The sequence below is a fragment of the Canis lupus genome, chromosome 15 (assembly GCF_003254725.2).
Source record: "Canis lupus dingo isolate Sandy chromosome 15, ASM325472v2, whole genome shotgun sequence".
NCBI classification, from domain to species: Eukaryota; Metazoa; Chordata; class Mammalia; order Carnivora; family Canidae; genus Canis; species Canis lupus.
In genome coordinates, this window is record NC_064257.1 from 49,642,905 (window position 1) to 49,663,077 (window position 20,173).

At 50.4% G+C, this 20,173-nt stretch overlaps 1 protein-coding gene across 7 annotated transcripts in view; it reads left to right on the plus strand.

The window, feature by feature from the left end:
• Positions 1-20,173, plus strand: part of FHIP1A (FHF complex subunit HOOK interacting protein 1A) — a 233,138-nt gene that overhangs the window by 204,081 nt on the left and 8,884 nt on the right. For all 7 annotated transcript variants that reach the window (XM_035698860.2, XM_035698864.2, XM_035698865.2 and 4 more), the window contains 4 exons: positions 4,732-4,922; positions 7,372-8,508; positions 14,318-14,496; positions 14,867-15,005. In XM_035698860.2, coding sequence (XP_035554753.2) covers positions 4,732-4,922; positions 7,372-8,508; positions 14,318-14,496; positions 14,867-15,005 — 1,646 coding nt within the window. The remainder of the gene's footprint in view (positions 1-4,731; positions 4,923-7,371; positions 8,509-14,317; positions 14,497-14,866; positions 15,006-20,173) is intronic.

Consider the following 20,173-nt stretch of genomic DNA (forward strand, 5'->3'; position numbering starts at 1 on the left):
TAACTGATAATGTTTCTTTCAGTTAGCAGAATATCAGGAAATGTAAGTTGAAATAAGGAACCCAAAAAGAGAGGCTCTTTTAGTGGGTAAAAGCCAAGGAGAGCCTCTCTGCCTCCACGGATGTGAGGTACAACAGGCCAAAGGCAGGCAGGAGATGCCGAGAAGTGGGAAAGTGACAGATCACCCCGTGTTTTTGGCACTTGCCAGTTTAGGCAAAAAAAAAAAATTTTTTTAAGATTTATTTTATTTTTTTGTGGGGGGGAGGGGCAGAAGGAGAGAGAATCTCAAGCAGACTTTGTGCTGCATGCTGAGTCTGACGCGGGGCTCCCTCTCACAACCATGAGATCATGACCTGAGCTGCAATCAAGAGTCGGATGCTTAGCTGACTGCACCACACAAGCTCCTTGAAGCAAAATTTAAATTGCTTTATACCTTGAGTGCCATTTCTGAATATTGTGGTTAGGGCATTTTTTTTTTTTTTCCCCTAGAAGTCCTGGTCCATTGTCAGATTTTTGAATTGCATTGCATGTTGTGTTCAGATAGAGGATGTTTTGCTCCAAGAGAAGCTACGCATCTACTTCAGGAACATTTCCACCTTTATGGGAGTTAGGAGTCTGGAGGAGTGTGCAAAAGGAAAAAAAGAAAGAAAAAAAGAAAAACCAAAAGGCAAGCCAGCCTAGGTTAAGATGAATAGGAGAAATATGGTCAGAATATCTTTGAAAAACAATCTTTTGAAATGTATTGATGTTGCTCTGTAGAATTTTGCCTGTTGGTGCATTACTGAGGTTCTCACCATCTCCTAGAAGTACCTCTCTTACTTCATTGTACTTACCTCACTGCTTTGTTCCCCTTGTGTTGCCTGTCAGCGTAGCAGTAGGCAATATGTGTGCTTCCCTATTGATTACCTGTCATTGAACAATTTCAGAAGCGATGATGATTTACTTCGATGAGTGACATCCAGGAAAATAGACAGTAGGCCCAGGGCTACTGAGGGTTGGTTGGGGAGGTAATGGCAGAAGGGGGGACAGTGCACAATATCATTGTTTCCTGCTGTATCGTAGGATGGCTTTGAGTAATCTGGATCTCTAAAAGTAGACATTGATTTGTTTCTGATTTATTTTTACTGCTTCCCGAATTTAAATAAAACCCTCAAACAGAGTAAGTGTAGTATAAACTAATAGATGGTTTGATGACAAACACCTCTACTAAATTCCTGAGTGATTTTTCTGCAATCGACAGCCACTTCATTTTGATATTTGACATTAGGGCAGCTTCTGACGTTCATTCTGTTCCTAATCTTTCCCTGTAAATGTTGGGAAGACAGAAGGTCAATGCATGGTTTTCTCCCTCTTCCCTCTGGGATAATCCTTCTTTACTGAGGCATACTTGAAGTACTGCTGTGAATATAAGGTGGCGGGGGTGGGGGGAGATTATCCATCTGAACCGACTCCCCATTTTCAATTTGATAGAACCTTTCCTTTAACCTATAGGGGAAACTCTGTTTATTTGTTACTCAGAAGAAAATCCTTAGTTTCTCCTGAAAACATGTGTTGGCAAAGTGGCAGATTCCCTGTAACTCTTTATTCTAGTCTGATTTCAAGCTGCTCACTGGTGGTATTTGATAAATAGCTTTATTAGGTTTGATCCAGTGTTCCATTTTAAAAAATACTTCAAACAGGGCAGCGTGGGTGGCTCAGCGGTTTAGCGCCGCCTTCAGCCTGATGTGTGATCCTGGGGTCTCGGGATCGAGTCCCACGGGCTCCCTGCATGGGGCCTGCTTCTCCCGCTGCCTCTGTCTCTGCCTCTCTCTCTCTCTCTCTCTCTGTCTGTCTCTCATGAATAAATAAATAAAATCTTTTTAAAAAATACTTCAAACAAAGAGGAGACACCTATGTATATTAACTTAAATCCTGGAACGTGCTTGGTTTGAGCTGTAGGTCCCCGAGTTCCTGCAGTCTGCAAAAGCATGGAAGCAGTTTATTTTTCAAATAATGATCGGAGTAAGGAGACAGTGAATCGTGCATAACCTGAGTCTCCCTGGGCCCCGCCAGCCTGTGGGAGCAGGACAGTTCATATTAACCACCACCTAGTAGTTTCTCCCGACCCCCACCCCTCAGCTGAGAGCTTGGTCTTAGGGAGGGGTCCTACCGCGCCCTCACGAACCATCTGTCACCCCCTCCACGGTCACGAACCATCTGTCACCCCCTCCGGCAGGCCCCCTGGGGTTGGCGCTGGCTCCCTCCACCCCAACCGTGCCCTCAGGGCGGGAGCTGTGCTGTGTGCAGACAGGCTGGAGCCTCTCTCCTCTGCATCGTTCCCTGTCACCAAAGCCTGTCACCAAAGCGTCTGGGCTCACAGAGACCCTTGTAGGGGGAGCTCCTTTATCTTCTACCTACAGCTTCTGCTTCTTCTCTATTAGCGTTCGGATGGAAGACCCCAAGGCTGGGCCAGGGATGACCTCAGACCTAACCCCTTTCCATACTGTCCTCTCCTTTCCTCTCTCTCTCTTTTGTTTTTTTATGATCTTTGCTTTCCAGTCACCCCAGCTTCTGAAAGTAGAGGCCATTGCATCAGACGAGCGGGGTCTGTTGCCTCTTGGCCATAGCAGGTTCAGGCCTCAGGTGTGTGTGGACCGTGTGCCTGTGGGTGGGGGGAGGGGAGAGGAGGCCAGGACCCCTGATGGTCCTTGAAGAATGGTGTGGTTATTATTATTATTATTATTTTTAAGATTTTATTTATTTATTCATAGAGACACAGAGAGATAGAGAGAGGCAGAGACCCAGGCAGAGGGAGAAGCAGGCTCCATGCAGGGAGCCTGATGCGGGACTCGATCCAGGGTCTCCAGGATCACACCCTGGACTGCAGGCGGCGCTAAACCGCTGGGCCACCAGGGCTGCCCTATTTTTTTTTTTTTTTTTTTTGAGAATGGAAGGGGGTGAGCGGCGAGTTTGTCATTTCATACCTTGAAAGTTATTGAGACCTTTAGGGTAAAGCACCCCAAAAAGAATTCAGTCTTTTTTCTGCCTTGACTCAGGCTCTGGCGGTCGGGCAGCCATTTGTGTCTATGTAGGTTTTCCTTGTGTGGAGCAACAGGGGACGTGCAGCAGTTGTTTCGAAGCCTCCAGACATGCCCTGAAAGTGGTACCTTTATCTTTCTCACCGAATCCTTTGTCATAGCTGGTTTCATCTGCACTGCCTCTTTCTCAGGAGCTGAAAACAAACAAAAACGTTCTGGTTTATTGAAGATTGTGGTGGTTCGTAGAAGGGCTCTGGGTCTTCTGGAATTGGCTTCTGCACACACGTGACACTTGGCCCTGGTGCGGCACTTCCATCCCCTTTGTTCCATCTGTGTTTAAAGAAACCGTATAGCCTTGCTCCCTGTTAAGAAAGTAAGCCGTTTAAACCAACGTTTTTCTACCCATGAAGCCCACTGACGTGCCCCAGCAGTGTCAGGGACGATTGCCCACATTTTCTTGTCTCTAGGTTCAGAGCGATCCTAAGATATTTTTGATCACCAACTAAAAGTGGTTTGTGTGAAGTGGGGCCCAATGCTCCTTGGTGAGTCCTTGGCCACTGTGATATTGTGATTTATAAAATAAACACATATTTTATGTCCTGTGTCTGGCACAGAGCTCCTGAAACCCTTGGCATTTCCTAAGTGGTGAGAGGAACGAAGGTGTTTGGTATGTTAATGAGGCAACTCTAGGACCCAAATCCAAGGATGGAAGCTGGTTGCCAGGAGACCCAACCCTGCGATTGGAGGGTTAGAGCTCAGTCCCACTCCCCTGACCTCCAGGGAGGGGAGAGAGGCTGGAGGTTAAATCAGTCACCAGGGGCCAGTGACTTAATCAACCGTGTCTCTGTAGTGAAGCCTCCGTAAAAATCGAAAAGGGTTGGGTTCAGAAACCTTCTGGGTTGTTGAACACGTGGAGCTGTGGGGAGAGTGGCACACGTGGAGGAAGCACGGAAGCTCTGGGCCCTCCCCAAGCCGCACCCTTCCCTGCGCATCCCCTCCCGACCCTTCCTGAGTTCTATCCTTTTATAATAAATAAAAGGTTTATTTATCCCATAAATAAAAGGTTTCTCTGAGGTCCCTGAGCCACTGCAGCATATTAATTGATAGCCAGGGAGGTTGTTGGATCCTCCGATTTGCAGCAGGTAGAAGTACAGGTGATAACCCGGGCTTGCGGTTGTCCTCTGAAGCGTGCGCACGTGGGGGGACGGTCCCGTGGCGCTGAACCCTTAACCTGTGGGACCACCCGGTATCTCCAGGTAAATAGAGTCAGCACCGAGGTTGCACTGGAGGGCCCCCTGCCGGCGTCTGGAGCACTGTCCCCCCACTGTCCCTGACCCCGCCTGGGCAGTGGCGGCCGGGGCGCCTGTAGCCACCACGTGCCCCCCCGGGCAGCTGTGAGGCCGGGAGGTTGGCGCCGGGGCAGGTCTCTGCGGCGTCTCTGGGCGCCCAGACCGAAGGTGCTCCCGGGGGCCCTGCTGTGGAGCACGGCCCGCGGAGGGGGCAGACGCGGGGGTAACGGTGGCCCTGGGTGGCACTGCCTCGGCAGGGGCCGGGAGTGTGACGCTGAAGCAGGGCTTTCTGGGATGACGAGGCCGCGTGAGGCGGGGAGCGGGGAACAAGCCCCGGGAGGCAGAGGCAGGGAGGAGGCGCCGAAGAAGGGCCCCGACCCCCTGACGGGTGTTAGGGTGAAGGGTGAAGCCCTGCCGTCCTTCCAGGTACCTGATCCCCTGCAACCACATGATGCTGAGCCAGAGGTGGGCCGTGAAGGAGAGGGACTGCTACTCCGTGTCCGCGGCCAAGCTGCTGGCCCTGACCCCCGTCTGCTGCTCCAGCGGGATCACCCTGACGCTCGGCAGCCAAGAGAGGGATTATATCCTCTGGTCAAAGTGCACGCACGGCGGTTCAGGTGAAGGGACTGGCTAGCGGGTCACGGGGCGCGGGGAGGGCAGAGGCCGTCCCTCCTGGGCTCCGGGTCTCCTCGGGCAGACAGGGACTAACGTCGGGCATCCCATTTCTCGTAGGGGTGGCGGGGTGGCGGGGTGGCGGTCGTCTCCTGCCTCGTCAGGGGTTTCGGACGCTTTGTGCCCCGTGTAGTAAAATGCCCACCAGTCACCCGGCTGTGTGCCCGGACCCTTATTTTTAAGTAGGCTCTCTCGGAGTACCTATGTGAAAACGCGCACCAGTGTGTCTTTTTTTTTTTTTTTTTTAAAGATTTTTATTTATTTATTCATGAGAGACACAGGGAGAGAAAGAGAGAAAGGAGAGAGAGAGAAGCAGGCTCCATGCAGGGAACCCGACGTGGGACTCAATCCCGGGTCTCCAGGATCATGCCCTGGGCCGAAGGCGGCGCTAAACCGCTGAGCCCCCCGGGCTGCGGGCTGCCCCCCAGCGTGTCTTTTTAAGCAAAATGGGGGTGGGGGTGTGGAGGTGGTTATAGCGAGGACAGGATTGGCCCTTACTTTAATTTCTGAAATGACTCATCTGTGGATGCTTGCCTGCCGATAATATATCTTGGTGAAACTTGAAATTAGTGGTAGGGCAGCAGGATCTGATTCATTTGATTGGCCTACTGAGGATTTTTTAAAAAATAAATATTCTGGGTTTTTTTTGTTTGTTTTTGTTTTTTTTTAATAGGTGTCAGAGTGCTTGTGCCGTTTGCCAGCTACAGTTGATCTTACACAAGTAGAATGTAAATGGTCCCCTATATCAGCCGTGGCCCTCTGGCAGGCAGCTGAACAGGGGGCGTTTGTTCATCTTTGGTGGTCAGAAGGCTGTTTCACCCCAGGGAGCTTCTGGTTGACCTGTGACCACTAGGAAAGAGTCTAGCCCTGGGACTGACCCCGGGATTTCCTATGCAGATTCTGATAGCTCTTCCCAAACGATGTCATTCTGTCTACCCAGGTACCATCCTGTTAGATAAAGTATATTTTGTCTAAGAGCTGGGCTTCTTGACTAAGAAAATATCAGGGTGTCTGATGTAAATGTAATTGCTAGAAATTTAGGTTGTTGTGTTGATTCTTTAAAGATATAGTGTATCATGGAAATTAATAATTTATGTGGCAGGAGAACATGTTTTATTTTAAAAATACTCTCCTATTAGGTAAACCACTCTGGCTATGTTCTGTTTTCCTACCAAGAGTGATTTTTTCAGAACCTCTTTGAAAATTGATGTCTTTTTTATTTACTGAAAGTTGTTCCAAGAATGATTTTAGGGCTGACCTTGCTGCAGAATTCAAAATTTAAGTTGAATAAATGATTGCCCAGTGCCCGCAACGTGCCACGCTCTTTCTCCGTTATTACATGTAATCCTCTGAAGAAAGTAGTATTTCTGTTTTATAGGCGAGGAAATGTCCTCAGAGGAATTAACTTGTTCAGGGTTACACAGCTCTGGTAAAGGTCCTCTGATCCCAAATTCCACATTCTTTCCACTCTTCTGCTCTAGGGCCACTAGGAAAGAGCGTGGCCCTGGGACCGACCCTGGGGTTTCCAGTCCATATTCTGCTATCTCCCCCCAAACAACGTTATCCTGTCTACCTGGGTACCATAGGGGTTGCCTTACAGGGGACAGGTGCCCTAGTGGAGGGACGGTTGCATAGGCAGGTGATGCAATCTCCAGTTCTGGCCTGGCCTGGTAGAAATTGAGATGAGGAAGAGACAAAGAGGCTTGCAAAGGTGTGGCACTGAATGAAGTAAGAAGAGGTTGACAGCAGATAGCCTGTGCTCGGGTTGTGGCTCTGCCATTGACCAATTGGGTAATCTTTTGTCTCTGAGCCTCAATTTCTTTGTCTGTAAACCGAGAAGATGCTATCTGCCATTTAGGGCTGCTGGGAGGAGTAGTTAGATCGTGTTGATTAAACACCTGCCGTAGAAGATCTCTGTTGAAGAAATGGTGGCGTTCTAGGGCTCCTCTGTCTATGGTTCCATTCCTTCTATGAGGGTAGAGTTTCTGTTCTTAGCATCCCCCCCCCTTTTTAAGATTATTTATTTATTTAGAGAGAGCATGAGCAGGTCAGGGGGAAAGGCAGAGGGAGATCAAGAGAGAGAGACCCTCAAGCAGATCCTGGGACCTGGGAGCAGGACTTGAGTTGAAATCTAGTCTGACCCACTAGTCAGTCTAACCCACTGAGCTACCCAGGCACCCCCTAGAGTTCCTTCTTAAAATCTAACCTTTTTAAAAAAAATATTATTATTCAGAGATCATTTAATCAGAAATGATTAGAACCAAAGTAGCTGGGGAGACAAAATCTTAGCACCCCAGTGTGTCACATCCGTGTCCACCACATTTGTCCCCTCCCTCACCCCTTGTAAGGGTTAGAAAGGGGCTCATTCTGACTCATTTCTGCTTCCGGTGGCAGGGACCACGGAGCAGCCCCTGCCGGAGGCGTTCTCCCCGTCGGCCTGCATCGTGGAGTATGGCAAAGCCCTGGACATCAGCTACCTGCAGTACCTGTGGGAGGCCCACACCAACATCCTCCGCTGCATGAGGGACTGCCGAGTCTGGTCTGCCCTGTATGACGGAGACTCCCCCGACCCCGAGACATTTCTCCAGAGTCTGACAGAGGACAGTGCTGTCCACTCGGCCTGTCCTGTGCTCGGGTTCCCGCAGCAGCTCCCCAGGAAGACAGGCCCTGTGCTGGCTTCAAGAAAGGAGAAGAGCCAGACAGAGCTGGAGTGGGATGACAGCTATGACACGGGCATCTCCTCGGGGGCAGATGTGGGCTCCCCGGGGCCTTACGATGATCTGGAGAATTCGGGCCCACCCGCACCGGTTGATCCCCCCAAACACATCCAAGAGATGAAGAAGAACGCCATCCTGCTCTTTAAAGGGTCCTACATTGAAGAGTCTGACTTTCAGGATGACGTGATGGTGTACAGGCTGTGTGCTGAGAAGGACTCGGAGGATGCCAGGAGCTCCCAGGACGGAAGCGCAGGGCCCTCCACCCCGGCCGAGATTCGGGGCCCCCCCCTGAGCAACGGCCCCCTGCCCAGCAGCCCTCAGTCAGAAACCGACTCAGAGGAGGAACAGGATAGGGGCAGCTCGTGCCTGTTTGAAAATGTGGCCGAGGAACCCCACCAAGAAGATGAGCCAGAAGTAGCCCTAGGGTCAAGCTGTGAGCTAGCACCTTCCCTCTTTGAGGAAGAACACAAGTCAGACGTGGTGGTCGGTAACCCAGGGGGTGAGGATTTCATCGCCCAGTATGACCAGATCATCAAAGAGCTGGATTCTGGCACCGAGGGCTTCATAGAACAGAGCTTCCCCTCAGCCGATGTCTTGCATCTTCCGGAAGAGCAAGGAGGAAAGGAAGAAGAGAGTGAAGGAGAAAAGGAGGCAGAGCCGGGGAGGAAGGCCCCCGAAGAGGAGGAGGACGACTTCGATTCGTTTATAGCAGAAACCCCGACCGCGGACACCGTGCCATCCCCGTTTGGGGCGAGAGATGAGACTGCCTTTGCCAGGCACCATCCCGTGAGGACTCAGAGCACCCCGTTCACAGGTGATGGTCTTGAACTGCTTTCTGATTTCTGCTCTTGAAAGTATGTGCAGGAGAGTGAGGTAGGTGGAGGTAAGGAGCATTGCCAGTGTGCTAGCAGACGGGCAAAAGTGTTTTTGTAAAGAGCAGAGAGGAGTGGTTTCATTTTTCATTTTATCTTGTCATTCTAGCAGTCTTTATTTTATTTTTCGTTTTTGTTTTAGCAGTATTTTTTTTTCCAGCCAATCAGAGGATACATTTCACAGCTGACTACTTCCTTTGCTACGTGTGTGATAAAATAATAGGGCTGATGAAACCACACCAAAAAATCCACTCATTATTTAATAGCCTCATTTCCTTTAGTCTGATTACTTTTTCTCCATAGCATGTGTTTTTAAGTGTAATGAAAAAAATGATGGTTTCCCCCATGAGAACATATGCTCCACGAGGGCGCCGGCGTTGGATTGTTCTCTGCTCTTCCCCAGCAGCTGAACGGTGAATGGAGCGCACGGTGGGTGCTCAGAATGGCCGATGCATAGATGTAGCTGTGTATGCACGCACAGCAGAGGCCCCTGGCGTTAGTTACGCCTTTGCTTGGGAGCTTGGTTCAGATAATCACGGAATCTTTATCCGCAAAGGAGTAGAATAGACCCACGTAAACATGTAACTCTGCCAGAGAATGGGTGTGCCCCAGGGATACACCCCTAAACAGGTAGAAATCCTGTAAGAGCCAAAGGGGGAGGATGGGATATTACATAAGTGGATGGAGTTGAGGAATTATGGTAGAAAATATCAATGAATATTGGCCAGTAAAATTGGAATCTGTCAGTTGTGGTAGAGGAAACTGGCACAGGGTGCTGGTCCAAGTCAGGGGAGGCTGGGCTGGGACCCCTGAACTGTGTTCAGGCAGCAGGGGAGGGCCCATTAGGAGCTGGCTTCACAGAGGGTCCTTGAGTCAGGCCTGGGGGGGTGAGGGCATCCTGGCTCTAGCACGTCCAGCTGTGAGGTCCTCCACTGTTGCTTGCCTCTGTGAGGACCGAGCGAAATACTGGGCGTGGGGAGTGTGTGTGTATGTGTGTGTGTGCGCGCGTGCGCGCTGTTACTATGGGCAGCCCCCCACCGCCCCACTCCCACAGCCTCAGCTGAGCCTTGCCCTTCTCTGGCAGACAGGCGCAGTGTGGGGAGTCTAGGCCACACTCCACCTGCTTGGGGTCACCCGAAATAGAAGAAACCACATTATCTCCTGGTCCAGCCCGGTTGGCTTAATGTGATTTCAAGTAGCTCTTCCACCCTCCTCCAGGATTTATTCAGCTATTTACTGATGGCTGACAATTTATTTAAAGAGGGAGAAAGCTTTTAATTCCACAATTAAAAGGCTTGAGGTTCTAGTTGAGGTAACGTTTCAGTGTGAATGGGTTTTAATTAAAATTCAATCAGTCAGTCAATCATAAGTAAGGATTAGATAATCTCAAATTTTCCCAGGTGATAAGGGGAGGGGAGGGGAGGGAGCACGAGGGCCCCGGCTGCCTTGCAGGAGGGCCAGAGAGCTCAGTGGAGGGAAAGCACCAGTAACCTGGCACGCACCCCCGTTTGGCCTGGGGCCTGCACCCCGTTTGGCCTGGGGCCTGCCCCATTGACTCTGACCAGCTGGAAATCCCAACTTTGCAGGGCTCTCCTGGATGGGAGGCCACCCAGGGCTGATGCGGTGGTTCTTTAGAATGCCAGCTTTCTTGTAAAGGAGCTTCATCCCTGGGAAATATGTAGATTGAGGAAACAAAGTATAGCTTAGGGCAAGAAGTAAATGCCAACACAGCACCTTATTTAATAATATCAGTATTTTGCATAAGATACACCTGAGAACCAACAAAATGTAACATTGAGTTTTTTGATACATATAGGTAATTTTAAGTAAAACCTTGCTTTTTTCCCTTCCTTTGAAATTTGTACCCGGCTTCAGGAAACGTTTTCCTCTTTCTGTGTATATAGACCTGGTAGTTTCCAAACTTGTGTGTTCTGAAGCGGTCGGCTTGACTTCGTCTCCCCGTGGAATCCTGCTTCCACTGAATGCATCTGCTTCGCGGCAGAACCCAAGCATTCCATTTCGTTGATCTAATTAACGTCGTTTGTGCCTTTGGTAACGTTTGCTTGATCTCCTAATTTTTGATAGGTTCTAGGCCAGATACTAAGGGCAGAAAAAGGAAGGAATTCCGACTTTCGGGGGAGACATCAACAGAGTTGTGCTCACTTAGTGATTGCATGACGCGGCCCGGCAGGGGGAGCGGGAGGGGCACAGACGGTGGACAGAAGCCACCAGGTAAGTGGCCGAGAAGGGCGGCCCAGGCCGAGGAAACAACAGGCAGAAAGCAAAGAAGCCTGACAGCACGTGTGTGTGTGTGTGTGTGTGTGTGTGTGTGTGTGAGTGAGTGAGTGACAGGGCACCAGTCGTGTGAGGTGTGAGGCAGTGGAGTGTTTGAGGGGGGAGCCAGAGAGCTTGCTTGGTGCCACCTTCTGGGGGTGGGGGTGGGGGGCGGCCTTGGGTTAAGCTGAGGAACAGGAGCCTTGTGTTGCTGGCGCTGAAGAAACCCCCGGAGTGTTTGGTTGGCAGGCGATGGGGGGGGGTCTGTGTTCGAAAGGCCAGCCTGGAGGGGCGCGGGGAGAGCTCGGCGGGGGCAGGCCGCTGCCCCGAGAGCAACCTCTCTCGCTGTCATCCCGTTCCCCGGAACGCTTCGCCGGCTGTATTCCCACCCGCGTACCGGGAGGCGCCAAGATGTTCACCGCCGTGGTGTTTACGATAGAGAAAGGTCGGAAACACCCCAGGTGTCCGGGAGTGGGAGGCCCTTTTGCTGAGGGCGCGCCCAAGGCGACGGAGTAGCTTCGGGCCTTGAGGTGAGGGAGGCAGCTCTTCACGCTGTGTGGAGAACGCTGGGCAAAACGACAACAAAAACAGCCCACCAGAAAACCAACCGGGACACGGACACACACACACACACACGGAGGCAGGACATTGTGTTGGGTGAGAAAAGCAGCACTGGAAACAGACGGGCTCCACCGTGGCTGCGACTTAGCGCCCCGCCTCCCTGTGAAGGGGGGAGAAGTAACGATGGCCGCAGGGCCCTGTGGAACAGCCAAGTCCGGTGACACGTGAAAAGCGTCGAACACTTAGAACATTGCCAGGCACGTGGTGGGTGATTAGTGATTGCCTTTAACGACAGTCCCCTTACTGTTTTGTTACGTATGTAAAGCGCTTCTGGAAGATGCACCCGAGTCAGTCAAGGGGGGTTGCCCCCCGGGAGGCAGCCTGTTCTTTATCTTGCACTTCTGTACTGTTGGAAGAAAATTAAAAATCATTTTAGTCTTTGCTAAAATAGAAAGACTGTCGCCAGAGCCCAGACACAACGATGGGACACGGAGGCAGAGCTGGCGGGGAGGCGGAGGGGAAGGTCACCGGTCAGGAGGGGATTGCAGGCGGGACCGGCCTGGAGCTGAGGCACCCGACTGACGGCAGTTCGTTCTTGGAGTCAGGAAGGAGTCAGGAAACTCAGGAGGAGCGGGGTGGGTAGACTGAGGCAGGGGAAGTGGCTGGGAGAGAAGAGCATGACACATTGTCTTAGTTAATCTGAGAAATTCCTACTCTCTGAGTGCGGAGTCGGCCTGTCCCCAAGAAGAGAGGAAGGAGAAATACGCTCTCGCGCCCTGGACACCTGTGGCTCTGAATGGCAGCTGAGATTTTTTCTGGTCTTCAGCTACTTATGAGTTTCCCCTAGCAACTGTTTGTTGCTAAGCAGTTTTTTTTTTTAAATGCCAGAGATCAACTAAGAGTAAAAGAGGAATTTGAAAGGGTTCAATACGTGTTTCTTGTTGTATATTCCTAAGGTGTTGGAGTTGACGCCATTAGTGGATCACCGGTCGCCGGCCTTGACCTAATGTTGCGTCATTCGAGGGAGCTGGCGACGCCGCTCGCTCCACAGGTCAGGGCTCCTTGGCCTTCCCTTCCTGAAGCAGCCGTGGGCTGTCGCTGGGCCGCCCTGGCTCGGGTGCCCAGGAGCCTTCAGGTGCGCAGGATGGCCGGGCAGGCCCTAGAGCATCTGGCCGGGGAGGGCAGCTGTGGGCTAGCGTTACGATCCTGTGTTTTGAGGGGAGTCTGCCCACCTAAAGTGACTTAACTCCCCTGTCTTTGCTCCTTGTGGAGGGAAGTAGCTGCTGAGCTAGGAACTGCAGGGGAGAGGGGGCCAGGCACGTGGCGGGGGGGGGGGGGGTGGCGGGAAGGAGGGGAGGGAGGGCAAGACCAGCCAAGGTGAGGCCTACGAGGGAGCCGCCTTCTCCTGGCACATCTGCCGGGCCAGCTAGACGTGCGCTGTGATGCCTCAGGAGGAGTTACCAGACACATTCCTGGGTCCTTGATGAAGTCCCATTACGTTGCTTTCCACGTGGGATCCTAACCCAGTTTCTGAATGTGTCTGACAGACTCTGCCAGCTGTGGTTTGTGAGTAGGGCCTCTGGGAAGGCTCTCTGCGGGGAGGTCGTGGAGTACCCACCTGCGCTCTGCGAAGTGAACTGAGGCGCTCTGTCCGCAGCCCAGACGTGGGGAAGTTGAGGCTAATCTAAACACGCGACGGCGTGGAGCCTTTATCTTCAAGGCCCCCATGGGAACATCCTCTGTCGCGCCAGCAACGGGAATAGCACCGTCGTCCATCGCTTGCTTGCGTGGGTGAAGGGTCTGCGCCCATCACGTTTCTCGCGGATGGCTTCTGTTCCCTTGTGAAGGGTTTTACTCTCCTACGCCACTGAGGCTTCTGAATGAAGCGTCTTGCGGTAAAGCATGTTTTTGTTAAACTCCTATGACTGTTGGTGACATCTTCACAAGCCACGCTTATTCATCAAGGGTTATGTGCTTTTGTTATAAATATGCCGTGGTTTCGAGGCAGCATCAGTAGCTCCCCTGGGGGAAATACAGAATTCTCATTCATTTTGCCTATTGGGCCACTTTTATGGTAAACATGGAGAACGTCTTCAGGTAATTTTATGAATGCCAGATTAATGTTCTGGATTTTCACTGTCTTCAGGGAATTCCAGCACAAAGCATATCTAGTGATCCAAATTTTTGCCTAATTATCTACGAGTGACTTGTAGTTCTATAGATTTTTTTCTTGAGGAACCTATGACACCTCAAACTGTACGGCCCTAAATCCACTAAAGTGACAGCCCAGACTTCGTTCGCCCCTCTTTTTCCTCTTCCTCTGGTCCTTCCACACTGTGATTTTTGAGGAATGACAGCATCTTCCTGCTGGTGCCCATGGGGGTAGACGCTCCCTGTCTACAGTGTTGCTACTCGCTAAACATAGTTTGTACTTGTTTGGTGTTCACTAACACAAAGGATTTTTTTGTTACTAAAATTTACAATGGTCTCTGGTGTTTGCAGGAAGCACCCCGGTTATACACCTTCCTGGGGTGGGGAACCCCATGTTTTTGAGCCCTGGCAGTCCCAGGAAATACAGTAGCAGTATGGAGAAGTAGATCTTAATTTTTAAAATTAAATTGTTTGTCCTCTGACCTTTTTCAAGGGCTGTGAGAATTTCCAGAGGATCAGAACTGCTCATGGAGTCAAAATATTAGGTCCCATGCACGTATTTCTGCTTTCTTTTGTTGGTGGTGGTTCCTTTTGCGTTCTGGTTTGAGTCGGGAGAAGAGGACCTGGCGCTCCTGGCTGTGGCTGTGTTTGATTTGCGCCTGGCCGGCCTGCAGTTGGGAGCTGTGGCTCCAGCGGCTCCGTAGTTCCCAAGGAACGATGACCCCTGTGCTGAGCCAGCCCTGAAGCCTTGTGCTCTTCCTGCAGGCCCCTTCATCAGTGTGGTCCTGTCAAAGCTGGAGAACATGCTGGAGAACTCTCTACATGTTAATTTGCTGCTTATTGGGATCATTACTCAGCTAGCCAGCTATCCCCAGCCCCTCCTGCGCTCCTTTCTGCTCAACACGAACATGGTCTTCCAGCCAAGTGTCCGTTCTCTGTATCAGGTACGTTTGCTGAGCCCATATCCGTACCTGTCGGTATGGGTGCTCAGCAGCACGGCTGCTTCTCTCTTCTTTGTTGTTTGGTTGTTTTTTCAAATTTTCCCTCTGTTCTAATTCACTTGCTCTCTTTTCCCGTCCTATTATGCTAGTTGTGTAGATTATTCTAGACAAATATTCTAGACAAATTGCAAAGCTTCATTCAGTTGGATGTTTCAAGGGTGCCCTACCAAGAACACCCGGGGAGTCAAAAACAAGCGGATGCCTAGTATCATAAAAGTTCCTGCAACGAGGGCTGTACCTGAAAGAGATACTGATAACTGAGGGTGGAATTCCATTGTGAAGCCTTAACGTCATGGAGCGTGGTTTCTGACAGGTCCTCGCGTCGGTGAAAAACAAGATCGAGCAGTTTGCTTCTGTGGAGAGAGACTTCCCAGGGCTCCTCATACAAGCCCAGCAATACCTGCTCTTGCGAGTGGACACGTCCGACTTGAGCCCTGAGGCACTAACCAAAGGTAAGCCCGTGACTGTCTCCCCTGGGTCGGTTCTCCCACTGCCTCGCCACTTCCCCAGCCTCCTTCCTGATTCGGGTTCATAGATGCCGTGCTGGCTCCTGGGCCCTAGAAGCATCTAAATACATTCTCATGTTACCCCAAGCTACGGGAGGGGCTTCCTCTTAGTTTCTGAAACTAAAAGTTTCTGAAAGAAAGGTCTCCCTGCTGGCCTGGCCTGTTCCCAGCTGGGAGGGCTTAGTAGGGCATTTGTTGCCCTGCCTGACAGTGGTTCAGGGAGGGAGTGCTGTTGTGTTGCTGTTCGTCTTGAATAAATAACTGGCCAGGAAGAGGCCAGGAAGAGGCATTACGTGCACACTCTGAACCATATTTTGGTCAGTCTTATCCTGAGGAGGGCATCCGTTCTCCTTATTATGTTTTCAGAGACTCCAGGCCCTAAATAAATGTGCTTGAGGGCTCTAGAAGGTAAAACCTATTCATTTGGACTGGGAGAAGTTTGGTTTATGCTCAGCTTAAAATTTCTGAGCGTGCCTTTTTGTCAACTCTGGAGGTGCCGGGCTGGGGGAGGGTGGTGGTCCACGCAGAGCGGGAGAGCCCCGGATGGTCCTCCTGCAGGCTGGCCAGGCCTTGGGAGCACCTCGCTTTGCCTCATGTAAATTCGGGCCAGCTGGCCTTGGTGACTAGTGTCTTTGAGCCATGATCTAGGCCACGGTGAGCGCAACCTAGGGAATGCCCCATATTGTGCTAGCCTTTGCGTGTCTCCATACAGACAAATCGGCCTTGTGGCAGGCGAGCAGTGGGGAGTGTGGGGCTCTTGGTCCCATGCTAAAGGCATGTGGTCAGAGACAAGATTGAGAGTGAGAGGCAGGAATAGAACTCAGGGCAAGTTTTAAACCTGATAGGAAGCTAAAAAGATCCCAGAACTCTGATGGCTTGACCTTGTCTCTGTGTAGCTGTTTGATCTTGGTCACTGGGCCTCAATGGGCCTCCTGTTCCTTGACTTTTAAATGAGGGATTTGTTTTCCATCTCAAGTCCTTTCTGGCTGTGAAGAGCCTTTGGGGCACTGCAAGGCAGATTTCTGCAAGAAAGGTGTGCCTGTGCCACTGGGAGGTGAGGGGGCAGGCTTTAAGCTTTGGCCCTGAGAAGAGCCCGCCAGGCCAGGCGATTCATGGCGGGGGAGTATCCCCCACCCCCATCCCTGTGGAGAAGCGGGCCGTGGGCCCCACATGGCCTCTTCTAGCTCGTAGACAGCTGGTCTGTTAGCTGTGTTACTCCTGAACCTGGAGTGACTGCTGTCACTCACCCTGGGAGAGTTAGCCTTGGTGCATAACTAACCAGTAACTCAGGGGCCCAAAGAAAGCCATTTATGAGTGCCCATGGGTGTGCGTGCGTGGTTATCCAGGTGTTCTGATCAGGCGCAGGCTTGGTGGATTTTGGCTGCACTGTGTGTTGCTGTCAGTGGGTGACTGAGATGGCCTCACACATGGGTGGTAGCCGGCTGGGGTGATGGGGATGGTGGGAGTCTGTACTTCCTCTTAGCCAGGAGGTTAGCCCTGGCTTGTCAGCCTCCTGGCTGTGGGGTTGCATGAGTGAGAGCAGGACCGTACCAGATCTTTTGAGGCTCTGTCTTGGGACCCAAATCAGGTCAATTTTGCCACATTCTTTTGGCCAAAGCAGGTCATTGGGCCAGCCCAGGTTCAAGGTGGCGGACACTGTCCACCTCTCGATGGGAAGAACTCTAAGAATTATGGCCATTTTTGCAATCTGTAGACAGAAGGTGCCTTGAGTCTCTTTACATTACACTCCACGCTCGGTGCTCTTCATTTCTATTTTTCAGTTTGTTCAGTGCTTTCCCAATTGTGTTTTCAAACAGCTCTGTGAAATGGGCAAGAAAGGTCCTGTTGGCTTTGTTTTCATACCAGGCAGCTGAAACTAGATGCCCGGAGTGGTCGGCCAGGGTCACAAGGCTCAAGTGCCTGAGGCTGTCCTGCCCAGGGTGTGGAGCTGAGGGCACAGATGCTGACCGGCCTCCCCGGCCTTCCCTGACCCACACGTTCTGGTGGGGGTCACTCATACCTTGTGCTTTGTCCCAGCTGCAGACTGCTTCATGGCAGTGGCCGCCAGGTGTGTGTCCAGGGGAACTTGATCCCACCACATCCGGTTATCAAATTAGCCACGCTTGATGCTTTCAGAGGTCTGTGATGTTCGTGAGGCTTTGACGTGCAGGAAGCTTGCCTCAGGGAAGAAGACTCTCCTTTAACGGAGTTGTTCAGATGAACTCCCCAGCTTCTTTCAGATTCCCGAAGTGACACCCTCCTCTCAACTTTCAAAATCTCTAAGCTCATAGAATGAGACATGGTCCTGTCCCCTCACGCAGCGCTGACTCCTGACGCATTGAGTGTGACGCGATCGCCTACAAATAAATGAGTTGAATCCGGGAGTGTGAGGGTCCTGACAGCGGGCCAAACATTGGGGTTTGTGGCGTCGGCGTGCCGTGGACGGGGAATGAGTCTGGAATGGATTTCTCGCTTAACTTTGAGATCTTGCTAGAATTAGTCTTGAAAACCCTCTGTTGCGGCTTTTCAGACCCAGAGCAACATTTTAGAAAACCACTCCTGAGTCTGACATTTATTTGTACTTCCCTTCTTCCCTCCTTTTCCTTCAGGTGCCTGGGTGCTTGTTAGGATGGGTGGAACCCAGGTGCCTGGAGCCAGAGTTGCTCGGTCACGCAGGCCCTGCAGTCCCTTGGCCTCCAGGCAGCCCTGGTGAGAAATGGGCCTCCTCACTAACGCTGCACACAGAAGCGAAGGTCCACGTGGGCAGACTTCCTGTGCCAGCTGTCACACGGTCCTCCTTGAGACTGCTGATCTCTGGGCTCAGCCACTTCCCCTCAAATCCTTTCCAAACCATAAAGGTTGTATTTACTTGTATTTAGTTATCTTCAGAGTCCTTTCAGATCTCTAGTTCTGGAAGGGAGGCTGGGTCAGTGGTATTTTCTTTATTTTTATTTTTATTTTCTTTATTTATTCATGAGAGACACAGAGAGAGAGAGGCAGAGACACAGGCAGAGGGAGAAGCAGGCTCCATGCAGGGAGCCTGATGTGGGACTCGATCCCGGGTCTCCAGGATCACACCCTGGGCTGAAGGCAGGAGCTCAACCGCTGAGCCACCCAGGGATCCCTTTATTTTTTTTTATTTTTAAATATTTATTTATGTATTTAAATTTATTTAGTATTTTCATTTTATAGAAAAGGAAGCAGAGACACTGTACAATAAAGCTAGTTGCCAGGTAGGAACTATAACTCGGGTCTCCTTGCTGTTGAGCTGAGGGCCTAGTGGTGCTTTGTGACACCCCGAGGCCACTCCCATGCTGATAGCACCGCCCTCTGTAAGGGTTTCCCTGTGAGTCCTCATGGGCATGCTCCTGACTTCATCAGTGAAGACAGTTTTTTGTTTTAAAGATTTGATTTATTCATTTGAGAGAGAGAGAGAGATAGCAAGAGACAGAGCACAAGCAGTGGAGAGGGAGGAAACAGACTCCCCACTGAGCAGGGAGCCAGATGAGGGGCTCAGTCCTGGGACCCCGGGGATCATGACCTGAGCCAAAGGCAGCCACTTAATTGACTGAGCCACCCAGGCGTCCCAGTGAAGACACTTTTGGTTCTTGGATTCAAGTGGGTCAATGAGCCTTAGTAATGACACTTTTTTTTTTTTCTTAAGTGATGACACATTTTGGAATTCATGATCAAGCTAGATAAATGAGTCACAAAAACCCTTTTTTGGGGAAAAGAGGAGTGAATGTGAAAGAGGAAGATGGAGATGAGGAATGTGCACCAGTTCCAGGGAGATCAGGTGTGGGGAAGACCTGATGTTGGGCAGCTCCTTCCCTCCTTCATTCAGTGAATGTTTATTAGCTTCTATGAATAAGGAAGTGTGCTGGGGGCTGTGCAGGCCACATCACCCATGGGCTCGGCTCTCAGAAATCTCAGTCTGGGAGAGGACTGAAAACGTAAGATCACGAGGCTGGAGGGCAATGCAGGCCTTAGCTGGTTAATAAAATAAGGTGGGAGACTAGAGCAGAGAATGGCCTCTGGGCCAGGAAGCGGAAGTCTCTGTGGAGTCAGGGGCAGCGACGTGATGGATGACCCTGCCTCTGTATACGTTACACATACTGACTCACTGTTTTTTTTTTTTTTTTTTTACCTCCTTTTTGTTCATTTATTGAGGTATAATTAACATATGATGTTATATTACTTTTAGGTGTACAACATTGAATCAACAATTCCGCGCATTTCCCCGTGCTCACTACCCTAAGTGCGGTTACCATCTGTCACCACACATTCTTGCAGTGGTAGTAACTATATTCCTCATGCTTTACTTTTCATCTCTGGGATTTACTTATTTTATAACTAGAAATTCGCACCTTTTAATCCCCTTCATCTATTTCCCCCATCCTGCTGCCATCTCTCCCCGGGCAACCACAAGTTTGTTCTCTGTTTCAGTCTATTTTGTCTTTCTTTGTTCATTTTGTTTCTTAAATTCCACATATAAGTGAAATCATATGGCATCGTTTTCTGTCTGACTTATTTCGCTTAGTCTAATGCCCTCTAGGTTCATCCATGTTGTAACAAAGGGCAAGATTTCATTCTTTTTTATGGCTAATGCTCCATTACACACACAGACCACTAGATCTTTATTCATTCCTCCATCAGCAGACATTTAAGTTAACTTCTATATCTTGGTTATTGTAATGCTGCAGTGAACATAGGGTTGCACAAATCTTTTCAAATTAGTGTTTTTTTCTTTGAGCAAATACTCTGAAGTGAATTATGCATATGATAATTTTTTTTTAACTTTTTGAGGAAAACCCATACTGTTTTCCACAGAGGATGCACCAGTTTGCATTCCCACCAACAGTGCAAGAGGCTTCCTTTCTCTCCACATCCTCGCCAATGCTTGTTATTTCTTGTCTTTTTGATTCTAGTCCTTCTGACAGATGTAAAGTGGTGTTTCATTGTGGTCTCATTATTCAGGTCTTCTGCCAACATTTAATTGGATTGTGTTTTGGTATTGAGTTGCGTATTGACTCATTTAATCCTCAGAGCAACTTTTGACCCATGAGGACATCAAAGTACAGAGAGGTAAAGCCACCTCCTTGATGCCGCTCAGC